This window comes from Aquila chrysaetos, chromosome 24 (assembly GCF_900496995.4).
Source record: "Aquila chrysaetos chrysaetos chromosome 24, bAquChr1.4, whole genome shotgun sequence".
Classification (NCBI taxonomy): domain Eukaryota; kingdom Metazoa; phylum Chordata; class Aves; order Accipitriformes; family Accipitridae; genus Aquila; species Aquila chrysaetos.
The window spans coordinates 7,803,430-7,826,152 of record NC_044027.1 but is presented as its reverse complement, the minus strand read 5'-3'; the positions used below and the strand labels follow the sequence as shown (position 1 = coordinate 7,826,152).

The 22,723-nt window shown below is 50.8% G+C and overlaps 1 protein-coding gene across 2 annotated transcripts in view; it reads left to right on the top strand.

Moving 5' to 3' along the window:
• The window catches only part of LOC115334750 (dual specificity testis-specific protein kinase 2-like), a 32,754-nt gene extending 11,901 nt beyond the window's left edge, over nucleotides 1-20,853 (top strand). For both annotated transcript variants that reach the window (XM_029999337.2, XM_029999338.2), the window contains exons 2-9: nucleotides 6,008-6,207; nucleotides 10,684-10,805; nucleotides 10,956-11,004; nucleotides 11,761-11,910; nucleotides 13,929-14,102; nucleotides 14,696-14,779; nucleotides 15,835-15,921; nucleotides 17,370-20,853. In XM_029999337.2, coding sequence (XP_029855197.1) covers nucleotides 6,019-6,207; nucleotides 10,684-10,805; nucleotides 10,956-11,004; nucleotides 11,761-11,910; nucleotides 13,929-14,102; nucleotides 14,696-14,779; nucleotides 15,835-15,921; nucleotides 17,370-17,471 — 957 coding nt within the window. In that variant the 5' untranslated portion in view covers nucleotides 6,008-6,018 and the 3' untranslated portion in view covers nucleotides 17,472-20,853. The remainder of the gene's footprint in view (nucleotides 1-6,007; nucleotides 6,208-10,683; nucleotides 10,806-10,955; nucleotides 11,005-11,760; nucleotides 11,911-13,928; nucleotides 14,103-14,695; nucleotides 14,780-15,834; nucleotides 15,922-17,369) is intronic.
• The last annotated feature ends 1,870 nt before the right edge of the window (nucleotides 20,854-22,723 follow it).

Here is a 22,723-nt window from a genome sequence, read left to right as displayed (position 1 = left end):
TGAAATGCAAGTATCCCTTTATCCTTGCTGTGTAATTTACTTTTATTTGCCTTCCTGTGGAGAGAGGAATTTGCTTTCCTGATTATGTTTTGTTTTATTTTTTTTCCAACAGAAAATTGTCTTTTTGACTAGAGAGATCAAATATATTGGGGTTAGCTTGAGGGAAACAGCCAAGCTTAGACTAGATGTTCTCATGTATGTGAGGATGTCTACAAAAAGCTAATTGCTAACTTATGTAACAATAGCATCCAGGGAAAGCCAGCTGGTCCCCATTGATGCTGGGAGCTATTGGCTGCACGGTTGTTCCTGACATCCTCATGCTGGTGAATGTCACTGTTTTATCTGTGGGAAACCATCCTCTCACTGGGCAGTGGGAGCCGTGGTCTGTCTTTAGCCTCCTCCCCAGGCTGGCAATACTTTTTCCTTTTTTTTGTGGGTCAAGAACTCAAAGATAGTGATGACATGTTTTTAGGGATCAGCAACATAGTGCTGGTCAGCAGATCTATTTTGGTTTTGCTTGAGCTACTACATTTACCTTATCCTACAAGAAGGTTTGCTGGTGTCTGTTATAAAAAGCCAGAATGGAAGAAAGTCCATTTCTGTTGACAGCATTAAATGCTGAGTAACTCTATTGAGGTGTTTTGTTCATCTGGTTAGACAGATGATCTCATGTAATGTCACCATTGTTATCTGGATTTGCTTTGCGTTTTCACCTGAGAGCTGAAGAGCACTCATCCCTCCATCTGTGTGAGCCAAGTGCAGGCAGGGCAGAATGGAGAGGGCTGTAGGGAGCATTGCCCATACAGCCCATGCATGTGCTGCAGGAGAAAAGCACTCAACTCTGTGGTTTAAACCATCTGGGGACTGAAATGATTTACTGATTTATTGGAGATGTAAACAAATTGTCAGTGAAGCATCAGGATCACTATCAGCAACACAACAGGTAAACCCCAGTGCTAGCCGCTTACAAAATGTCGATAAGCACCTACAGATTTCTAAACATCCTTCTGTACCTGATCCCCCTGTCCTGGTTTCAGCTCGGATAGAGTTAATTGTCTTCCTAGTAGCTGGTACCGTACTATGTTTTGAGTTCAGTATGCGAAGAATGTTGATAACGCTGATGTTTTCAGTTGTTGCTAAGTAGTGTTTAGTCTAAAGTCAAGGATTTTTCAGCTTCTCATGCCCAGCCAGCAAGAAAGCTGGAGGGGCACAAGAAGTTGGCACAGGACACAGCCAGGGCAGCTGACCCAAACTGGCCAACGGGGTATTCCATACCCTGTGATGTCCCATCTAGTGTATAAACTGGGGGGAGTGGGGGCGGGGGATCGCCACTCGGGGATTAGCTGGGTGTGTCGATCGGCGGGTGGTGAGCAATTGCACTGCGCATCATTTGTACATTCCAATCCTTTCATTATTGCTGTTGTCATTTTGTTAGTGTTATCATTATCATTATTAGTTTCTTCTTTTCTGTTCTATTAAACCATTCTTATCTCAACCCACGAGTTTTACTTCTTTTCCCGATTTTCTCCCCCATCCCACTGGGTGGGGGGGAGTGAGTGAGCAGCTGCGTGGTGCTTAGTTGCTGGCTGCAGTTAAACCACGACACCCCCCAAGGCCAAATCCTGCACACGTGTGCACACACGCACACATACATAGCACACACCCCCTTCACCACCAGGAGGGTTGGGTTCCCCAGTTTATGGACCCCAGTGCTGGTACCCTGCTGTCCTGGCAAAGATATTTTGTTTACAGAGTGATCCCACTCACAGAAGGTTTTTGCATGGCATGTTAGTAAGCACCAGGTAAGCTTTTACATGCTGCCCCCCAGGGTAAGGCTCCAGCCATCAGACACTGGTTTGCCTAGTCCAGGGAGGTCCCTGGGGCCAGTCCAGCCTCCCACTTACTGGCAAAGGAGGCTGGGGAGAAACTTTCTGCTTTCCTGATGATAGGAAGAAAAGTCCTGGAAACAATGTCAGGGGAGGCAAGTTGGCTCTCTGGCAGGTGAGGGGAGGAAGAGTTCTTCCCTTTTTTCAGGAAAATTTGCTGTCTAGAAGAGGGGTTTGAAGCCTGGCATTTGCATCCTTGCAGCAGAACCTGGGCCTGGGCAGATGCTCGGGGCAGTGTCCAGCTGTGCACGCATCTGGGAGAGCTGGTCTGCCGGGTGGGGTGGTGGCTTGCTTGGGAGCTGTGGGTGCTGCATAGCTGAACAGAGGGAATAAACCCCCCGACACCTGCCTGTTCCTGCAGGGCCCTTCCCCAGGCTGGAGCCAGGTGTGGCGGTGGGGCTGGAGCCACGCTTTTGACTGGGCAGTTGCTTTTGCAGGGTGCATGCACAGGGCTAGTTATGGCCTCTCTGCCAGCTGCTGGAACCTCATCAAGCCCGTGGCATGGCAGCAAGCACGGGCAGCCGCAGTGAGCCCTGCTGGGGAGCTGGACCCTTTCCTGTGGTGTGCGGGTGCCTCTGATGTCTGCAGATGAGGAAAGCCCAGAGGAAGATGGTGCCCCAGGTCTGCTTTTCAAAATGACTGCTAATTTCATGTTTTTAATCTGGCAAGGAGTGGGTTCCCTGCAATGACAGCTCACAGCATCCAAACCTTTCCCGGCTGCCTGTGAGCTGCTCCCTCGGTGCTTCTTGCTGCCCTGGGGAACTGGGAGGTGCATGTTGGCTGCTGTGTACAGAGAGAGCTCCTTGCTCACTGTGGGCACAGCTGAAAGCTTGGGGAGTTTTCTCAGAGGGCAGTGGAAGCCAGTGGCTCCTTCTCCCCTCTCCCTGCAGGTAGGGCAGCCTTGAAGGGGACGAGCCTCCTCCTGTGCCCCAGCCTGGTCTCCCTTTGAGCTGGGACCAGCAGGAATATGGGCAGCTGCCCCAGTGCCTTGCCTGCTCAGACAAAAGCATGGCTTTGGGTGCTCTAAACCTTGCTGGTGACTCGATGATGCCCCTGCCCTGCTGCCTGGGGCTGTCCCCCAAGACCACCCTTCCGGCTCCCTGTCCTTCTCCCACCCTCTCCCCCTCCCTCCCTGACTCCTAGGAAGCCTTCAAATAAATCTTGGCATTTTGAAAGGCCGTTTTCTCCCCCAGCCTATGTGTCAGCACTAATCTGGGGACAAGCAGCTGCATTTATAAGAAGAAAATAAAGACTCGTCTCCCACTCACCAGCATAATGCGAGGGGCCGTTCCCGGCGTGCTGGGGATGCTGCAGGGATTCTTTACTGGACAAAGAGGCAATTGATGAACTAGGTCATGGCGGGAGGAGATGGTATGTGGGAAAAGCACTGAACAGAGAGGCCTCTGAAAAGAAACCATTCCCTGTGGAAGAGGCAGCCTCAGGCAGCCTGCCTTGCCCAAGGGGACCTGTCATGCCTGTGCCCGGGTCACCCTGCAGGCAGAAGGGGCTCCAAGGTGGCTGGGTATCAGGGCTCCTCTTTCTTTTGTTATTGAAGTGTGCTAAATGGAGGGAGAGGCTTTCGGAGCCTGCTGGGTTAAGTGTGTGTCTGGTGGCTAGAGCAGCCGTCGGGGGGGTGCTCACCACAGCTCTGCCAGTGAGTGACTGGCACACCAGGGTGAGGCCGTAGCTTACTGTGTTACTGTTTTGCCATCCACACAACAGGAGAGGGCAAACCTGTGTCCCAGGATTGGGCACAGGAGTGGGTAAACCCTGAGAGTGCATTCTCAAAGATGGGTCCAATGCTCAGGGTGACCCTTTGCCATTCCTTTTCCATGTTCCATTGGCAGTTCAGGGTCAGCAGGATCTGTCAGACCCTGTCATCATCCCCTTACGTCCTGCCCAGTTGTGCAGGATGTGGAGGAGCTCCTCTGTGTCTCGCTAACTGAGTGTGAAGCACCACTTGCTTGGCCTGGAGCTGCAGCTCCTCCTGTGTCTGCCTTCCTGCTCCATGGCCCTGCATGCTGAGCATGGCCTTGGGCAACAAAAGCCCTTTGCTGCACCCTGCCACGAGTTTGTGCTGGTGCCTTGCCCTGCTGCACCCGTGCCCCAAGCCCTGCAAAAGCTGGGCAGTTTTGCACACCAGGGAGAGAGATCCTTGCAGAATCGTCCCTGCGGGAAGGTAATGCCTTCAGCGACACAGCCAGAGTGGGGTGGCTTTAGCAGTGCTGAGTGTGATTGATGCGAGTCCTGTCCCCTGCTTCTGCACGAGCCTCTTCCCTTGTGCCAGTGTGTGGTGCCTGGGTGCAGGCTGGATGGGAGGGGGCCAGGCGCGGCTGCGTTTCCGATGGTGCTGGCTGTCAGGAGCAGTGACCATCCCAAGGCAAAAACCTCCAGTCCCTGCAGCTGCATCCCATCATGGGATGTTCCTTGGTTGCCTGTCCTTGGGTCAGAGCAGGGGTAAAGCTGTGTCACCCTGTAACCTCTTTCACATGTCCTGCCTGATCCGAGTGCTCTCCACCAATCATGGCCACGGGTTCTGCTGTTCATGAGCAGTTTTGGGGCTTTGGTCCTGCAGGCGTTTGCCATGCAGTCGGGTAGGAGCCCATGTGTCATGTTGTTTTTGCTGGGGCTGGATTCCTGCAGTCTGTGTGGGACTGTCCTGTGGTGGGAACTTTGGGGTCTGGCTGCTTTCAGAAGTTTGTTTTGTTGTTCCCCTGTGTTGCAGCTCCTTGAGTCTCAGCCTGGAGCTTGCCTGCTGTTTGTGTCAGGGATCCCTGCCCTGCTCGGTACTGGCTGCCTGCCTGCCCCATGTCCCAGCCCTCAGCTCTCTCAGTCCCCTGCCCTGCTTAGCCCTGCCACCACATCTCTCTGTCCCCGTCTGGCAGCTCTCTCTTTGGATCTTTGCTGGACTGTGGGTGGATGAGGTAGCTGGTGCAAATACTTTATGCACATCTCGGTGCAGATTTTTGCCTCGCCCTGTAGAAGCAAAGTAGCCATGAAATAATGCACAGGATCAAGGGATGCTGATACAGCTTCTTGTTTGGTGCAAGACCTAGGACAGAAACTTAGGGAGGGCAGATCTTAGCTTTGCTTCAGTTGGAAGCATTGAAGAAATTACCCTTTGTTGACCGTTGTCTCATCTGGTGACAGTCTGGCAAAGCAGCTTGCCAGGCACCCAGGAATCTGAGCACATGCTGCAAGTGGAAGGTGCTCAGGCAGCTTTGTAGCTTACCAATGGTTGTTTACAATTATCCAGAAGTAGGTGCCTTATTTGCCTCACTTAAGGTGTCAGAAGCCAATTTTCCACTGGATTTGCCTCCTTTGCATTTTTGGATGTAACTAGAGGCAAATGATGTGGCAGAAGGGGAAGGATGGCATATAGCTTTAGAAGAGTGTGAGCCTGGTGCTATAAAAGACAGAAAGGGGAATCAGAGCAGTGGAATAGGAAGACAATTTAGCAGAGGCATTTGGGGCTTGCAGTCAAATTCGGGATACACAGACAGGAGGAGGGTTGCTGGGGCATTTCCTTATTCCGTGATTCCTTAGGGCTTATAATGAACTGTAGGCACCTGCTGAGTGAAGATCCTTTTAAGACTGTTTCCTGCTAGCACACTCAGGCCATGACCCTCTGCAATAGTAGCTAAGCCCTGTCTAGAGCTCTGGGGTAGTGGATGTGGCATTAGTATGTGGCACGTGACCTATGCTAAAAGCCAAATTTAGACACAGTGGCTTTTAACCCAGCATAAGCTGGCTGAGCAAGACTGAGTGCCCTGGACTTTTCCTGGGCTGCACTATCATGTGTTGAAGGTGATGCATCCTATCTATTGTAAACCTTTAGAAGTTATAAATGAATATATGCTAATTTGACATCTTTAAGTCCTAGTCTAAAGAAGTCCAAATACAACCTGCATAAGGCAGACCTAAGCCCAGGGTGACTTATCTAGGAGACAGTGCCCATGGGTGCTTCCCAGTGCAACATGTGCTGCAGGGTGTATCATCTCAGTGCCTCGTCTCCTCTCCCCCTGTTCCTGAGGCTTCATCCAGTCCTGGTCTCTAGTGCAGGTATTTGTTTGATGTCCAAATGCTGCTGTTGGCTCACTGTGAAATACACTGTGTTATAGCTGCTGCCCCCATGATGTGCGAGGCAGGGCTGATTGCATCGGAGCCCTCCAACCCCATGCAGTACTATGGTGAGTCGTCTGACACCTACTACCACGTGGACCGCTGGCAGAGGCTGCGCACGGCTGTCAGGAAGCTGGAGTTCTGGGAAAACTTCAACGCCGAGCTGATAGGCAGCGGCTTCTTCTCCAAGGTCTACAAGGTAAACTGACATGCAGGCAGCCCACAACCTGTGTGAGAGCAGCTGAATGGCTGCTGAGGTTGTGTAGATGGTGCCTCACCTGAAGAACCTGTTCCTGAGCTTATTTCCTCATCTTCATCCCTCCCAGCTCACTCTGGCCAGTTGGATGGGGTGAGGGAGGAAAGGACACCCCCCCCACTGCGCACCTAGTACATCACCTTTGATGCACATCTCCCCTTCCATAGTGAAAAAGGAGATGGGAGGACTTGATCAATGAATGTTCATTGATACTGTCATCTAGCCATACAACACGCTTGTCAGGGAGCTAAACTGGGTATTGGATGAGATTAGGGGATATTTATGCTCTGTGCAGGTTTTGTTGTCAGAACTGTAGCAAAATATATAGAGAAAAATAATGTAAAATTAAGCTGCGTGTGTGTCCTAGAATACATGCCACCCATACCCCATGGAGATGCCAGTGCTGTCACCCCTCTCTGGCTGCTGCCCTGCGTTACAGTGATGCTGTGGAAGAGCAGGGGATCTGGGGCAGGGTCAGGCTGCGACAGGCTTCTGGTCTGTCCACTTCTGCCTCTGCTGCCTTCATTTCAGGAGACTCGTGGCTCCCTGCAAGCCGGTGCAGGATGTGGATGGTATGTCACCAAAGCAAAACTGCTTTTCTCACTGGGGCTGTTGTGAGTCACTCCCTGCACCAGGCTCCACTGGTGTGGGAGTTTGTTTAACCCTCTCTGAGCAAGCACAGGATCCGGGGTGCTGCTAGCTTTGCTCCCCCTCCAATGCTGCTCCTCAGCCCAGGAGGGCCACTGCTTATCTGGGGGGAGTGGATGGGACTTGCCTTATCGCTCCTCCCAGCAGCCCTCCCGAATGTGGTTGCTGACACTGGTCTTGGTTGTTGGGACATGAGACAGATCCAGTGGAAAAAGTTGGGCCTGACTCTACCATTGCCTTCAGCTCCTTAGCTTGACCGGCCCCACAGTAAAAATCATGACTGCACATTTCTCCTGGGCCAGCATAAGATTCTTCTGCCAGAGAAGTGCTCCGACATATTCTGGGTGAGATCCCTAGCTGGTGTAAGCACATGTGGCCAGTTGAAACTAATGGAGCCAGACTGGCAGGATCTGGCCATGGAACTGCAGAAAATATGCAAGTCAGATAGATAAATCCATGTTGCTTTCTTAAGGCTCTGTCTCCTCCTCTGCTACATCTGGCCTTGGTGCTGTGATAAAGCCTTTGGGTGAACTTCAGGTCCAGGGACAATGCACTAAAGCTGTTCAAAGGGAATCTCCAGCCAAAGGTCTATGGCAGCTCTCTGCAGACTGGAGCAATACATGACAAATACCTCTCCCCACCACAGGCTCCCTCTAGTAATTGCTTTCCCCACCTATGCAGCTTGCTGTTGCCATTGCTTTCTCTTTCCTTTATCTAGCAGATTTTCATAGTAACAGTTGCTGTTTCCTCTGTGCGTGACATTTTCCTCCTGCCCTGGCAGTGAATGAAATTCCAGCAGTAGGCAGGCTGGAGACATGGATCTTGAATGAAAATGAAATAACTTCTTGAAGTAGCAGCAGAAAAAGAAATGTAAAAAAAATAAAGTTTGAATGAAATGCTATGGGTCAAATAGTCAGAAGACAGTGGAGGACTCAGGGGTAAGGACAGCCCTTTGTGGGGGGCTTGACATTTGTCTGGCGACTCAAGCACAACTGTAACTGAGTGCTCTGATGACTCATGGTCCTCTTGGGTCAGCCAGTCCCCTGTGGACTTGTAGCCCTGAACAGCAGCACTCCTGCTGTGAAGCATCAGTGGCGATGGTCCTTTGAAGCTCTTTGCCAACAGATGCTGTCTTCCAAAGTGCTCCTGCAGCAAGGACATAGGCTCCCCAAAGTGCTGGCACTGCCTGTGCTGGCTGCTTGTTGCTTTTGCCATCCTTTGTCCTTTGGTTAAGCCCGTTCTCAGGAGTTGTTATATGTGGGTTGGCTGAGGAAGGAGGATTCACTTGGTTCTACTTGGTGACTCAGACTCAAGAGGTCTGGGCACAGTCTTCTGCTCTGTGGGTTATGTATTGCATGACCTGGACACAAGGTACTTTCCCTCTTTCTGTGCCTGTTTTCTGATGTGCAATAAGGCGCTATTCAAGTATGAGTTTCTCTTGGGGAAAGCATAAAGCTTCTTTCATTGGCAGCTCTCATACATAGAGGTCTGAGGTGCTCAAAAGCGGGAGAGAAATGCAGCGTGACTTCTTTTTTCTGAGGCTGGTTTAAGACATTGCCCAAAGGGAACCTCTGAGCAACCTCTTTCTCTGTTGGCCGTCAAAAGGTTTCATACACGTTAGGAAGCACAGTCCCACTCCCTGTTTTTCTACAACTTTCCAGTACCAGATTTTCACCTTTATTTTTCCATTCAAGGCTGACACCAGATCTTTACCCTTCATCACTCATTAGCATGAAATGAGAATACCTTGGAGGCCCCTCTGCACTTCCCTGATTCACACTGATCCAGGACAAAACTGGACACTTTGCATAATTCAGAGCAGACCAAGGGCTGCTCCAGGTTGGCCAGAGCAAAGTCTTAGGGGCTGTGGTCTCGGAAGAGGCCTTCTGAGCCCATTACTTTTGCCCGTTTCTCCCACTACTTTTTTTGGGATGCGGGTCTACCCTTGCTTTTCGGTCATTTCTTCTCCAGACCAGGCTGGACTTTGCATTGCCCTGTGGACAGGAACCCCTTCAGCGCTCACGAACTCCACCAGCCCAGGCAGTGTTTGTGAACTCTGCAGGTGTCCAGCTGGGACATGCAATCTCACCTGGAAGCTCAGTGTAGCTCAGTGTCTCCATCAGAGTTTGTGCAGAGCTAAAAGGTCTCACTGAAACTCAGTATTAGCTCTTCTGAAAGTTTTTCAGATCTTCCAGATTTCAGCTGCTCCCTGTACTCTGTCCTGGGCATAAGGGCACTCAGTCTTTGGGCAAAGATGATTGATAGCATCTCTTATATTTACATCTGTGCTATTATAGTTAATAATCAGTTACATCTGATTAGTGACCCACAGTCTGTGGTTGTGAAGTCCCATCAGGTGAGGGTGTTGGAGCCCTGCCTTCCTCATGACCTGCTTGAGTAGAGAGGCAAGAGTTATTCCAACAATAACAACTATCAGGTTGAATTCCTTCAGAAAGGAAGCAGCAGTTCACGTTGCTCCCAAGACAGTTTGTTTTGTGACCCTGATTATAATGAACTTTCTCTCCTTCCAGCCCAGCTAGGTCTTACATGCAGCTCTTTGTTGTCTTCACCCGGGCTAGTAACCCTATCTGTACAAAAACCATGACAGAGAGCAATGGGTGACACTTTGGGACTCTGAGTGCTGCTCTTAAGCCAGCTTATGCTTTGTCTAAACTATTTTTCCCTTAAAACAAACAAACAAACTCCCATAAACCTCAAAATGAAGGAAAATTAAACACACAGCTGGAGTCTCTGCTAGCCCTGGGGGAGCTGTCAGGACATCAGTGTGGATCACACCTGATACATGGTTCTCCTTAAAACAGATGTTAATTGAGGATGGAAATGTTAAAGTACCACCAATGCTCTGTGATGTGGTCTGGTAACTGCTACTTGGATCGTCAACCTAGATAACATGAGCTGCAGTGCAGGGGCCCTGGATGGTTCTGTCAGGGCTGAGAGCCAGGGGACCCCTGCATATCCTGTAGCCTGCGTGAAACCCCTGCATTCAGTACTGCCCAACCCTGGTGCCTCCACAGGGGACAGCAAATTTCCTCCTAAAAATGCCTGTTCAGTCTGTTCAGTGTTGTAAGGTCGGGGAAAAGCATTTTCTTTTCTGTTCTTTAGCTTCCAGTGTCCCTGCCTGGGGGAAGCCCTAGGAATGAAATGTCTGGTGGTAATCCATAGCAGAGGTTCAGTTTAGCATGTGGCTGGGAAGCAGACACGGGACCTCCGCCCTGGGATGTGGGGGAGAGATGAGCTGGCTCTGCACTTTGTTGTGTCCATCTGGCAGAAACTGGGTGGAGGGTGGCTGGCTGTGGCCAGGGGTACAGAAAGAACTGGGGATGAGGAGTGTGGCCAGCAGCCTTGCGCAGTGATCAGACCCAGGTAGGAAAGAGGGATGGAGATATGGGGCAGGCTGGGAAGGGACATTGAATGCAAGGCATTGGAGGGAAGAAGGCCAGCTCTATGATAACCCAGTGTGGGCTGAGAAACTGCTCCAGCCCAGGGAACACACAAATTTTGGCAGAGAAATAGTGTTGTGATGTGTTGGGACAGGAGGGACCTAGCTGTCCCCAGCCACCCAGGCAGGCATCACTGGAGTGGAGCTTATGTGGAAGGGACAGCAGCTTGCACTTGTGCAAATGACTGTGCAAAGCTCTGGGCAGCAGGGAAATGAGATTCAAGCCCTTGGTTGGGAAGGGATGCTGTTGTCCAGAGGGGCTGGCAGACCTCTGGAAGCTAAGAGATGTCCTGCTCCGACCTTGCCTCCAGGTGACTCAGGCTGCTGCTTGTAAGGTGATGGTGGTGAAGATCTACAAGAACGACGTGGACCAAGAGGTGATTGTGCGTGAGATCAGCCTGCTGCAGAAGCTGTCCCACCCCAACATCGTTAGGTCGGTACATCCTACAGCCATGAGCAGAGGGCACTGGCAGGGGCTGGAGTTGGCTTGGTGTCTCTAACGCAGTTCTGTGATGAGGGATTGAGCTGAACCTTGATGGCTTCTTTTCTTTTTTATTTTTTGTGTCTGTGTTCTTCTGCTTAGATACCTTGGGATATGTGTGAAGGATGACAAACTGTACCCCATTCTGGAGGTAAAGGTTCCTTGTTTGTAAGTGTGCTGTGGGCAGGCAAGGACCCTGAGGTTCTTTGGCAGGGAGGATGGCAGATATCCTGTAACGCATATCTATGCCTCTGACTCCTGTGCCTGTGAGTGGGTCTGGACTAGCAAGGTTGCCTCAGAGGGGCTTCTGGTCCTTTCTGCCCCACAGCTGTTCACAGCTGGAGTGTGGGGCACAGTGACTGCAGGGCCATGAGATTCAGGCAGGACAGCCAAAAAGTGTTTCAGGTTGGCTCGGTACCACCAAAGGGCCAGAATGGGCCAGCTGGCGGGGAAAAGAGGAGCCAGGGATGGAGGGCAGGAGTAGAAAGTAAAGCAGACAGAGAGTGGCAGGATCTCCAGGGTGGCTCTGGGGTGGTGGTGTGGTCTAATGGAAAAGTCTGGGCTGGTACTGGGGAGGTCTTACCTTGTTCCTGTGCGGTCAGTGACTGAGCCGCTGCCAGGCTTTTTGCCTCTAGTTCGCTGCCTGTGACTGAAGACCGTGGCTGGCTTATACAGCTGTCCCTGCAGCGGAGCAGAGCCCAGAGACCGGCAGTGACTTGCTGTGCCAGGATGGGTAGTTGCACTGTACCACACACAGGGGCCCCTATGTCCTACATGCGGTGGCATTCCCAACCTCCATCCTGAAGGAGGGGCTCCTGAGTTGGCAAGGGAGGGTTCAGCACCTGGGAAGCTCCAGGGGAGCCTGTGCCCAGCCGCACAGCCACCTGCTTTTTGTCTCTGTTCACAGTACGTGAATGGAGGTTGCCTGGAGGAGCTCCTGGCCAGCAAAGACATTGGTTTGACATGGAAGGAAAAAGTGGACTTAGCTTCTGACATCACCAGAGGAATGATCTACCTGCACTCCAAGAACATCTACCACCGAGATCTCAACTCCAAGGTACACAGCTGGAAAGGGGACATCGCCCCTGAACTGCTGAAGGCAACTGTGTTAGGGGGCCGTACAGGGACCCCTTAGGGCTGTAACCAGGAGGCCTCAGGCCTCATGCTGGTCCTCTGCTCTATGCTAATCCCTCTGCAGGCAAGCTTTCTTGATAAAACCTGTCATTACATTGCATTCATCGCTTGCCAAGCAGGAGACCCAGAGAGAGATAAAAATATATTGCTCCTAGTGTTGTTGCTGTCAGAAAAGAAAACAGATGGAAATGTGTGAAGGATTGCACATGGTTTTCTTTGCCTACAGTTGCAGGAGAAGCTCTGCCAGATTTAGAGATTTTCTTTCCTGCTCACAGCAAGGAGGAAGCTGTTGCTAACAGGAGCTGGTCACGGACTCTGGGAGCAAGTGACGTGTGAGATGGTCCCTGTCTGTGCGCAGAGCACCAGCAGAGCTCAGGAGATGTGTGTGTTCTTCCCTGCAAGTGCAGGGAAGTTGTTTTTCCTTGATCCAGAGGGTCCAGGTCACCAATTTTAGGATGGTCACCTCCACGGGTTTCACATGCTGGCAGCATGCCAGCTGTGAAGACTGGCATCTGGAGACAGGCTTTGGGTGTAATGCAAAGGCACATCATGTTCCTGGTGTATTGGCCATCTGGCTGGGAGGCTGCTTCCCTCAGCGTGGGTTCATGCTCCTTGATGGGGACAGGAACAGCGCTGGGGCTTTGCCATTCTCACATTAGTCCATGGGGCTTTGATGTGGCTCTTCCTCTGCCACTGGTATGGCAATAGGAACATGGTGGGGCAGTCCCTTGTTGATCTCTCTTGGGCAAAACTTTCCAAACCAAACCTCAGGTGGATCTGCAGCGTGTCCATGATATCACAGGGAACGTGAGCTGAGGGGTTGGCCACCAGCCTGGACCATATCTGTGTCAGCTAACGCCAGAGGCTGGCTTGGTGATTCATGGAAATGGAGCCCACAAGTCCTTGCAGTTGATACTGAATAAGTAGTGGTGTATCTGTTACAAGCCATTTTTGTTGGTGCTCTGTGAGCTTTTTAAGAGAAACTTGAAATATTGATGAAGGTTGGCAGTGGGGAAGCCAGTCAAGCGTTACAGTCTTGAGAGACATCAGCACAGGAATGAAACTCACCTTTGTAATCTCAGGCTGTTTACTTGGCTCAGTTACTACCCATGAAATCGCAAACACCAGGCAAGGACAAGGCAAGAGCCTGGTTCACTCTGACCACAGGTTTCTTGGCTGGTGTTCTCTGAAGTCAGGTGAGATGTAATTTGCTATTTGGTGCTGACTGATGAGCTCAGGAGCTTCCCAGATCTGCTTGTGGAAAGTGCTGGAGGTCCCTGCCTGTCCCTTCTGTCTCTCTGTGGTGGCTCAACCCTGAAAGAAATTCATCCTTCCCCAGGAAAACCTAGGAAACCTGCAGTGATGATGGCTGAAGATACAGGAGAGAAGTGTGTATGTGCTCACTTGAAATCTAGTTGTTAGTAAGCCATCTGGAGAAGATGCCTGTCATTTCTGCTAGTTCCCTGGGAGCAGATGCTGAGGAGGAAATCCTGGGGAACTGAACAGGCTGAAACTGCTGAGGTTTTGAGAAACCTTAAGATAGCTTTATAGGAATTCCTCTAGAAAGCTGTGTTAGGGGAGCGTAGCCATGGGCAGTGAGAAGGGCTCTGGCTGTAGTCCTGCCCACCTTCAGCTGCATGGTGAATAAGGTCAACGTGCACATTTCAAGGTCTCTTTCAGATAAAAGGTAGTGGATCATGTTTGTTGAACAAACAACAGTCTTTGTCCTTCTACAAAGGACTTTTCCTGGTTTCAGATGTGATCAGTCCACCCCTAATCTGCCCTGCGCACTCCATGTGTGCTGCCAGGATGCATGTCTCTGGTGAGGGGAGAGCCTGTAATGGCAAGGTGGGGCTGAGGGCTGATGAGGTGCTGCTCAGTGAAGTGTTCAAGCCTTTCCTCACTGGGAGTCTCATGCCATGCCCCGTGGGCTCCTTTCAGAACTGCCTCATTCGACTGATGCCACGGGGTCGCGAGGCGCTGGTGACTGACTTTGGGCTGGCCAGGGAGGTGGTGGAGCTGCCTGTGAAGGATGTGGAGAGGAAGCTGTCTCTGGTGGGTTCTGCTTTCTGGATGGCTCCTGAGATGCTGCGGGGAGAGCCCTATGACCGGAAGGTATGGCACTGCTTCCCCACTCCTTGTTCATCCTCGGAGCTCCCGAACAACCATGGGAGATGTCTCCTCTGCTTGCTGGTGACATGTCCCACCAGCAGAAAAGCCCATCCCTCCTTCCCTGGGAAACATTGCCCTGCTACCCGGACTTTTGCTCAGTAATGCTCTGCTTAGCAGCTTGGAAGTTTGTTATGTGGCCTTGTTAAGTTAATCTTCTAGGGAAATGGATTGCTGCCATGGACAAAAACAGTGAAGCCTCTCTGAGGAAGATGCTGCATGAGTTACAGCCCGATGAGCCTGTTGCAGGGTCTATGGAGGGTGCCAGAGCTGTGGTAGAAGCACCAGACACATTGAACAAAAGCACGGGGCCAGGCTTCCCGAAGATGAGGCTGGACTCCAAGTGGGGCTGTGGTGTTTCTGGGTGGGTTCAGAAGCCCAGAAGAAGTTTAGGGGTTTGGTGCCTCCATCTCCGATGGGCTTTTTTGATGGGCTTTTGCATAACTCAGGGAAGGACCTTGTCGTTGGTACTCTCCTTTCTCATGCTTTGCTTCTGTGCATGCTCTGTCCCACCTCCTGCTCTCCCACCCCTTCTGCAGGTGGATGTGTTTTCCTTTGGCATTGTCCTCTGTGAAATCCTGGGCAGGATCCCAGCTGACCCTGAAGTGCTTCCCAGGACTCAGGTAATGATTCCTACAGTCAAATCTAATGGCGTTTTCTCCATGGTATCAGATTGTGGCTTCTCTCTGGACCAGACAGACCTGTACACACGTGTATGTGTTCACACTCAGGTTTCTCTCTAGAGGTTTTTCCATGAGAAAATCTGATCTCAAAATATTCACTGCACAAGAGTTCAGTGCATCTATAGTTTCAAAACTTTTGTTAGATCAACAATTTGAGATGAAGTACTTCTGTTTAAAGAGCTTAATTCCAAATACTTCATTTCGCTTTGACATTTCCGCTTCCCCATTGAAGTGGCAGGTTAAACACAACTTTCATCACAAATGTTTATTTTCAAATACATTGCAGTTAATACACAGTTCATGTGGAGACAGTGGGCTTTCCTAAAAACACGGGCTTTTTTGTTTCAACATTTGCAACATTTCCCTTCCACAAAGTGGGAAGGGAAAGTTTATCCTGAACAGGGATGAAAAATCCAGCAGGAAAACAACAAATTGCTTCTTTCCAAGGAGCAATGCAAAGAACCTGCAGTGACCAGAGATTGTTCCATGTTTCTCTGAGACTGAACAGGAAGTAACACTCCATCTGTGTTCACAAGATGAAAGAGAATTACATATTGGAGAGTCTGAAGTCTGGAGGGACAAAGCTGTAGTTATGGAAGCAGCTGGCTGGATCCCTTTGACTCTCAGTTCCTGTCCTCAGCAGCCACTACTCAGCACCTGGTGCTGCTTCCTCTGCTGGTTTCCACTTTTGTGGCTCTTGTTGCCTTAGTCTGAGCTTTTCCAGGAGGACACATACTGCTCCTCAGGGATAGCACAGAGCAAGCTGAAGAATGCTGCAGTCTCCCAGCACTGCTAATGATTTACCATCTGTGCCCTGCCAGAGCTGATGTTGCCCTGGTACCTTTGCATTGCCATCAGTAAAATAGCTGTGATGGAGACCCCAAAAGCTTTAAACCATGACCATTTTGTGCTTTAACACCTTCAGAAGGATGAAGAGCTTTTAAAGGACTTTATAACTGAAGTCTTTTCTACATACTCTTCCCCCTTCCTCACAGGATTATGGCTTGGATGTTGCTGCCTTCCAAGGGATGATCAGTGAATGCCCCAAGCGGGTGATTGACCTTGCTGCTAGCTGTTGTTGGGTGAGATTCTTCCTAGGGTTTTTTTTTCTTTGATTTTGTTGGATATGTATCACACTTGTATGACAGAGACTAAAATTGTTGTGAACCCTGGAGAGCTTGAACCTGCTGCTTTTAATGCTAGCACACAGGGCTCTGCCACTTGAGCTGTGAAGTGATGAGATCTTCCTGGGCTCAGTAGTATGCTTTCATCCACTGTGCAGTTCTGCCCCTAGGAGAAGTGTTTACTTTGTGTATTACAGCCCGAAACAACCCAAGGTCCTGCCTGTTCCCTTGCATGTCGACCCCAGAGTGGGAAGCAGGTTGGTGATGATGTTCAGTCCCTCCTTAAGCCAGGCTGCAGGCAGAGGCACCTGGCTGATCCTCTGTGGAGGGCACTGCCTTGCTGTTACCAGCCCTGGCGTTACAGATACCAGAGCATAGTCCTCCAACCTTTCTTGCTTTAGCATAAAAGCTAATTGTGAAAGCCAAGGGGTCTCCCCATGCTGCCCAAAGCCTCGGGAAGCAAAGCAGAGAGAAAGCAAGGATTCAGGTTAATCTCTGAAAGGAAGAGAAAAACAAAGGCAGTAATCAGGCAGAGTGGAGAAGCTGGGTGATCATAATGCACCTAATTGCTAGCAGCTCAAGGCAGCAAATGGAAGTAAATCCTTGCATGGGTCCCAAGGATGTGTGAATAACTTGCCCTGAATCAGAGGAGCGATTCATGTCAGCAACTGGCTTAGTGTTGATGTCTTGTATCTCTGACGGGCAGCTTCCTAATGCAAGTTGATATAATAACGGACTTCTGCCAGTAATGGCCCTTGGGGCTGTTCTTCGCCCTTGTGTGATGTGCAGGTTTGGGAAGTTTCTGATGCAGCTCCCCAGGCTGGCTTGATGGGGTCAGGCACAAAGGGCACAGCCCCAGGATGGCACAGTGGGTGCGCGGGATGGGGGTGCCCCGGGCCACATCTCTCAGTTTGGGTACACCCCGATGGCACTGGGAGCGCTGGGGGATCACAGCTCACTGAGGATGAGCTGCATCAGGGAGACAAGACAGTTAGATCCTGACTGTCATGAAAAAGCTCAGGGAATGATACATCTCCCTCCTGATACCTACCTGCAGCCTTTCCCTGCACAATGCCTGCCCCTGCACCATTTGGGTGGGCTTTGGGATGAGCAGTTCCCACGTCCTATCCAGGTCGGCGTATGTCAGGCTGGTTTTTAGCATCTTGCTGCCTTTGCTTGAGCTGTACTGCACCATGGGACCTGTCCTGCGGCTGCTTTTCTGCAGCTGCCCAGGCCTGGATCACCAAGTGGTGATACCAGAAGGCTCCACTGACCAGTGTGTGACCCAGACCAGTGGTAATGATGGATGGATGCCATTGCCCAGCCTTGGGGGAACCAGCAGAGCTGCTGCAGAGCACCAACCTCCTGTCTGGGGTGTCCTCTTCAGCTTTCCCTTCTCGTTCTAGGTGGAAGCATTTAAGAGGCCGTCTTTCTCCGAAATCCTGGATGAGTTGGAGGATGTCACAGAGAGCCTGGAGCCTAGGAGGGACAATCAGCTTTTGGGCTGAGCTGCTGGCCTTCTGTGAGGCTTGGCACAGAATCACCCAAACTGTAAATTTACTATCTGGGGGGTCAGGAGTGAAGAAGGAAGGTGGGGAAGGGAAGAGCTAAGTGATGCACTGGTGTTTATTGAATCATAGTCTCGGTCTCTAATTTCTTGGATGGAAAACATGGTTAAAAATGGAGAAGGGACTTACCAAGGGTATGTTTTTCCTAGCTAAAGTTTTTAACAGATGTAATTAGGACACCGAGCAGCCTTTGTCTGTTTGCTTGTTAAAAGCAAATGATCCTGGAGGAACCTGAATTCCCTTGAGGATGCTTTCCAAAACCCCAGTAGAAACATTGTCCTCTCCTGCTTCCCTGTGCCCCTGGGTCCCAGGGCATTCCCATTCTCCATCCCCATGGCCTTGAGGAATTGCCTCGCAGGGGGCTGGGGTCTGTGGAGTGTGAAGGAGAGGGGCTTTGGGGTGCTTGGTGAGCCTCAGAGTCGCCTTATATTTCAAAGCCTTAAAGCACCCATCCAGCAGCCTTGCAGGAGCAGGTATGCTCTGCAAGGTCTCTGTCTGGGTCTCCTGGCATTGCACTAGGGGCGCACCCAGACATGGAGTCATCCAGCAAGGTTTTGGAGAGTCAGCCGGGGCCACCCATAGGATGCTGACCTGCGCTGGCTGAGGTGATGGGGAGGGTGTGCCTTATTGAGATATGAACTAACTGACTAATATCTCCTCTCAGAAAAGCTTTGTCAGACACATGTCCCAGCATCATGGTAGTCTGGATTTCTCCCTGCCGCCTCTACTCAAAGATGGAGGGGTCTGCCTCCCCACTTCTCGTCCTGCTGCAAACATGGTGATAATGAGCACAGTGCCAACAGTTTGTGAGGCCGAAACGGGGGAGAGCTGCATCCAGCATCATCCAGCATCTTACCCATTTCTCTGCCTGGCCCAGCACCCATCACTTCCTCGGCTATGTGGGACACCCTTGCAGGCCCCAGCGCTCAGGCAGCCAGGAAAGGACTTGGTTTTGATATCATGTTTTCTTCTGTAGGCCACAGGAGGGTGCTGGGGCTGCAGATCCAAACCAGAGGTGGAAAGAATAATGGCTAGAAATGGTCTGGCATTGCAAATTGAGAGAAAGAGGTGAGCAGTCAAGTCCCTGCCCCTAGATGAGCCAATTGCTTGGCCATTGGTCTGAAAGACGTGTTCTGCTGGGACCAAAATGTTTGTGAGTGTAAATATGTGTAATGTCTGTATAGTGGTGGAGCTGTGGCACTGTTCTTGTAGACTGTAAGCTCATGGAGCAAGGATCATTCATCTGTCCACCAAAAAGTATTTGTACAGTGTTTAGCCCAATGGGCCTTCAACATACAGCTTTAAGGCTGTTCTCCCACATAGTGGTAGACCTACCTGGGGGCCTCATCTCAAGTTCTTGGAGCAACATTTGGTGTCATATATAGCCCAACATCTCTGTGTCGTGGTGCGTGCACAAGGGAGTGTCAGCGGTGTGCTGGGACGGAGACATAGTGGAGGAGCATGGTGCATTTTCACTAGGGATCATAAGGAACTGGGAGCTGGCTTGAAATGCACTGAATGGTACCAGGGTCACTAGTTCAGCCACATCTCCAGGGTGCATTTGCATCTCCTCATTCCCCAGAGGTGCTCTTGTGCTTTTGTGGGATACTGACTTATTTGCACAAGAAACCTCCTGCTCAACAGTAAACTGCCCAGCAAATACCTTCATCCCATTTGGATACTGCCAGTGGGGGGGAAGCAAAGCCTCGAGAAGTAGAAGACTGAAAATAAGGGAAGCTTTTCAACCTGGAGGAGGGAGAGTGGCCACTTTTTGACTTGCACCAGTTTGGGCACTTTAGACCAGTGGAGTGAAATGGACTGCAACAGCAGTGCAAACAGCACTGATGTATGTGTGTGTCTTCAATGAGAGCCAGCCACCACCAGCATCGCAGCAACGTGTTGAATGAAAATCACAGGTTGTAGATTTGGCTACCAGGAGATGGATCTGAGGAGCTAACTGCAACCTCCCAGGGCTTCCCAGTCTTCCCTGGGCTCTTCTTCCATAGAGAAATAGGCTTGAGAGTAAGGAATCCAACAGTATGTCCTAACACCCAAAGCATTAAGGATGCAAAGCCTTTTCCAAATGCCACTATGGATGAAGGATAGGCGTTCACCTCAGCTCGGTCTCTGGCTAGATGCATTGCTTTCACAAAGCCTTTCCCCAGCCTTCCCCATGCTGCTTCGTCTGCCAAGCTGGAGTCTGTTCTTCCTCTGCCCCACCTGCACAAGAGTAGACTAAAGGAAGATCCCTCAACATATTGATCCCTCAAATGGCCTGTTACAGGGTGAAGGTGTCTTGTTCCACAGGCACTTCCCTGCAGGGCTGCTCCCCTGCTGGCCACCCCCTTCCCAGGACCAGCAAGGCTTGGTGCTAGTGGTGCCCTACTGCAGACTGGGCTGATCCTTCTTCCAGCTGTCCATCTGACTCTGATCCTGCAGAGCAACAACTGTGGGGCTGGGACACAGTAGAAAAGGCATGTGGAGTTGTGTATACTTTGGTGATGCTGTGGTATGAAGGGAGATATTTTGGTTTTATTTATCTGCTTGGAGGTAAGAAGCCTGCTCAAGGATTAAACAGATCTGGGGGTGGGGGTTGGGATATTTTCTGCACAGAGCACAGAGGATAGCATTAGCCAGCACGGTGTGAGCTGTGATGGAGCAGAACTGCATTTCTTCTGGGCTTGCCATGTGCCCCATACACTCTCATGGTGAGGCCACATGCTGGATCTCAGGTGACTGAAGGATATCAGGTCCTTGCTATAAGGACCTTTGGTGCCTGCTGCAGGGGCAGGTGGGACCGAGACTGTCTGCAGACACCATGTGGACTAGAAAAGCCAATGTTGGGAGTCTGCAGAGAACAGAGGTTGTCTGGGAATTTGTCTGGTGCATCTCATGGACCAAGAGTTTCTCTTCACTGGTGAGAGCTGGAGGGAGAAGCAAGTATGGGAAATCTGCCGAGATGCCCTCCAGGTATGAGCCCCTGTGCTGGGAGTGCAGGGCCTGGCTTTCCCATGCCAGTCTGATGCAAAGTCCAGGTCAGTGGTTGAATTTCATGTCTCGGAGTCCTGGCACTGAATTGACGCAACTGCGATGGTGGGTAGGGGGTCTGGGTGGTGCAGCAGGCTCGCCTTTGCTGAACCTGACCAGGAGCTGCCTCATCTGCCTCTCTTCCCTCTGTTGGCCGCTTGCTCTGCAGCTGCCGATGGCACAGACCTGGCCATGCTGCGCCCCATGGGCCATGCGTTCCTGCATCTCCATTGTGTCTTCATTTGTTTGTTTTTATAAATGCCATTTGGAAATAAAGTCTAGTGGTTCTTTTCCACATCAGCCCTGGCTGCTGTTCATCCTGGGTCTGCTGAATGATGCTGCAGAAATGCCATGTTTCCAAGCATAGGCACCAAACACAACTAAACAAACAGCTTCATGCTCTATCAGCATAGCTGGCATAATAAACCTTTAGTTAGAAGTAATTTACAGAAGAGTATTACCTATAAGAGAGTGGTATTTTGAGTCTATTGCTCACTTGTGCCCTCGGTTTGTGGCGGGGTCAGCTGGTGTCTTAAGTCATCCCTTCACTTTCGTTGGGTGGGCATAAGGTAACAGCAGCAGCATAAGCATAGCGCAAAGGGTGTTGGATTCATCTTTCCCACCCCAGCAGCCCATAAGCCAAAAGGACCAAATGACAGTGAAATGAGTTTCCTTCCCCAGCTGCACGTTGTTTTATGCTGACTCATACATGGCATTAGTTACTCTTCAGATGCAACCCTCTCACAAGGACACCTTGGAAAATCAGAGGAAGCTGTTCACTATGCCAGGACCACTGGGTCTGCTGCATCCAAACGCAAATCATACAGCAGTGCTGAAGCTTAGTTGTCTGAGCTCCTCATGTGATAGTCATTGGTGTTAGGTAGGAAAAAGACCTTTCCTTCCGAAGTCCAGTTTCTTGAAGTCAGTCAGCTTTCAGATTTACAGCTGTGAAATCTCTGGGCACTTGCATGTGGCCAAAGTGCTGTGTTCCTCCCTGGAAAGAGCCTCTATGCAGGCCTTGGAGGCTGGCAGTTATCCCATGGGTGGTTTGGACTGCTGGGTCTTCCCATGTCCCAGACAATGCAGGAGCGTATTGCTGAAGGCAGCCTTGATCTGGCCAGGAGGCTGGCCTTGGGTGGGACCAGAGAGGACTAGTTTGGCCCCACTTTTGCTTTCAGATGGCTATGCATCAGCAAGCCATCAGGGATGCTTCCAGCCTCCCATCATGTGTCTGGCTCCCTGATATGGCAGAAGCCAGGTCCTCACCGAACACCGCATAGCCTGACCCACCCTGCTCCTCTGGTGACTCCCCCAGCCTCACTTGTCATTATTTGCAGCAAGGGAAATGTCTGGAGAAGCTCCAGGGACATTGTAATTTCTAGGCTTCAGGGCTGGCCCTTTCCAGATCTGCTAATTAGCAGAAGAGGGTTTTCAAACACAAAATGCAAACCTGATCCATGAGCTTTCCAGGACACAGAGAAAAAAAGCCCTGAGATGAGCAGTGGGCAGGATCAGTCACAGATTGACTGGGGCTGTTCTGCTTTTCTTCTGGGGACCCTTGGCAAGAGGATGGAAAGCAAGAGGGACTGGATGGTATCCTGACAGTTTGGGGAGCATATTCCTTTAGGACATCCTGAGTCTGTTCCCTGCCTCTTCCCCCACTGGTCAGGTGTGAGAGCTGATGGAGGAGTGGGAACCCTCTGTTGAGAAGAGGTGGGAGCTCTGGGCTGCTACTATGTGTATGTATCCAGGAACTGGATCCTGATGTTAGTGGTTCAATTCTTCCCGGCTGGAGTCAGTGCAAGCCCTCTCTGTGACTGCTGCAGGCATGGTGCCTGGGGTGGACCATCGAGCCCAAGGACCCTCCCCCATGTGCCTGTATCAGCACAGGGAGCATTTTCCTGCCTTGAAGTGGTTGGGGCTTGTGCTGGAGGGGATGCAGTGCCAGCCCATGGCTTACTGTGCTAGCTTAGAGGATGCAGGAGAATTTCACTCTGCAGCCAGGTCCAAACCACATCACCTACTACTGGTGATGGCTTGTCATACCTGAATATTTCCTCTATGGAGTGAGGTGGCAGCCTGGGAATATCGACTAGATGGGCTTAGGTAAACTGTTCTTGGTGTTCTTTTAATCCCTCTAACATTGATGTCCTTCACAGATGAAA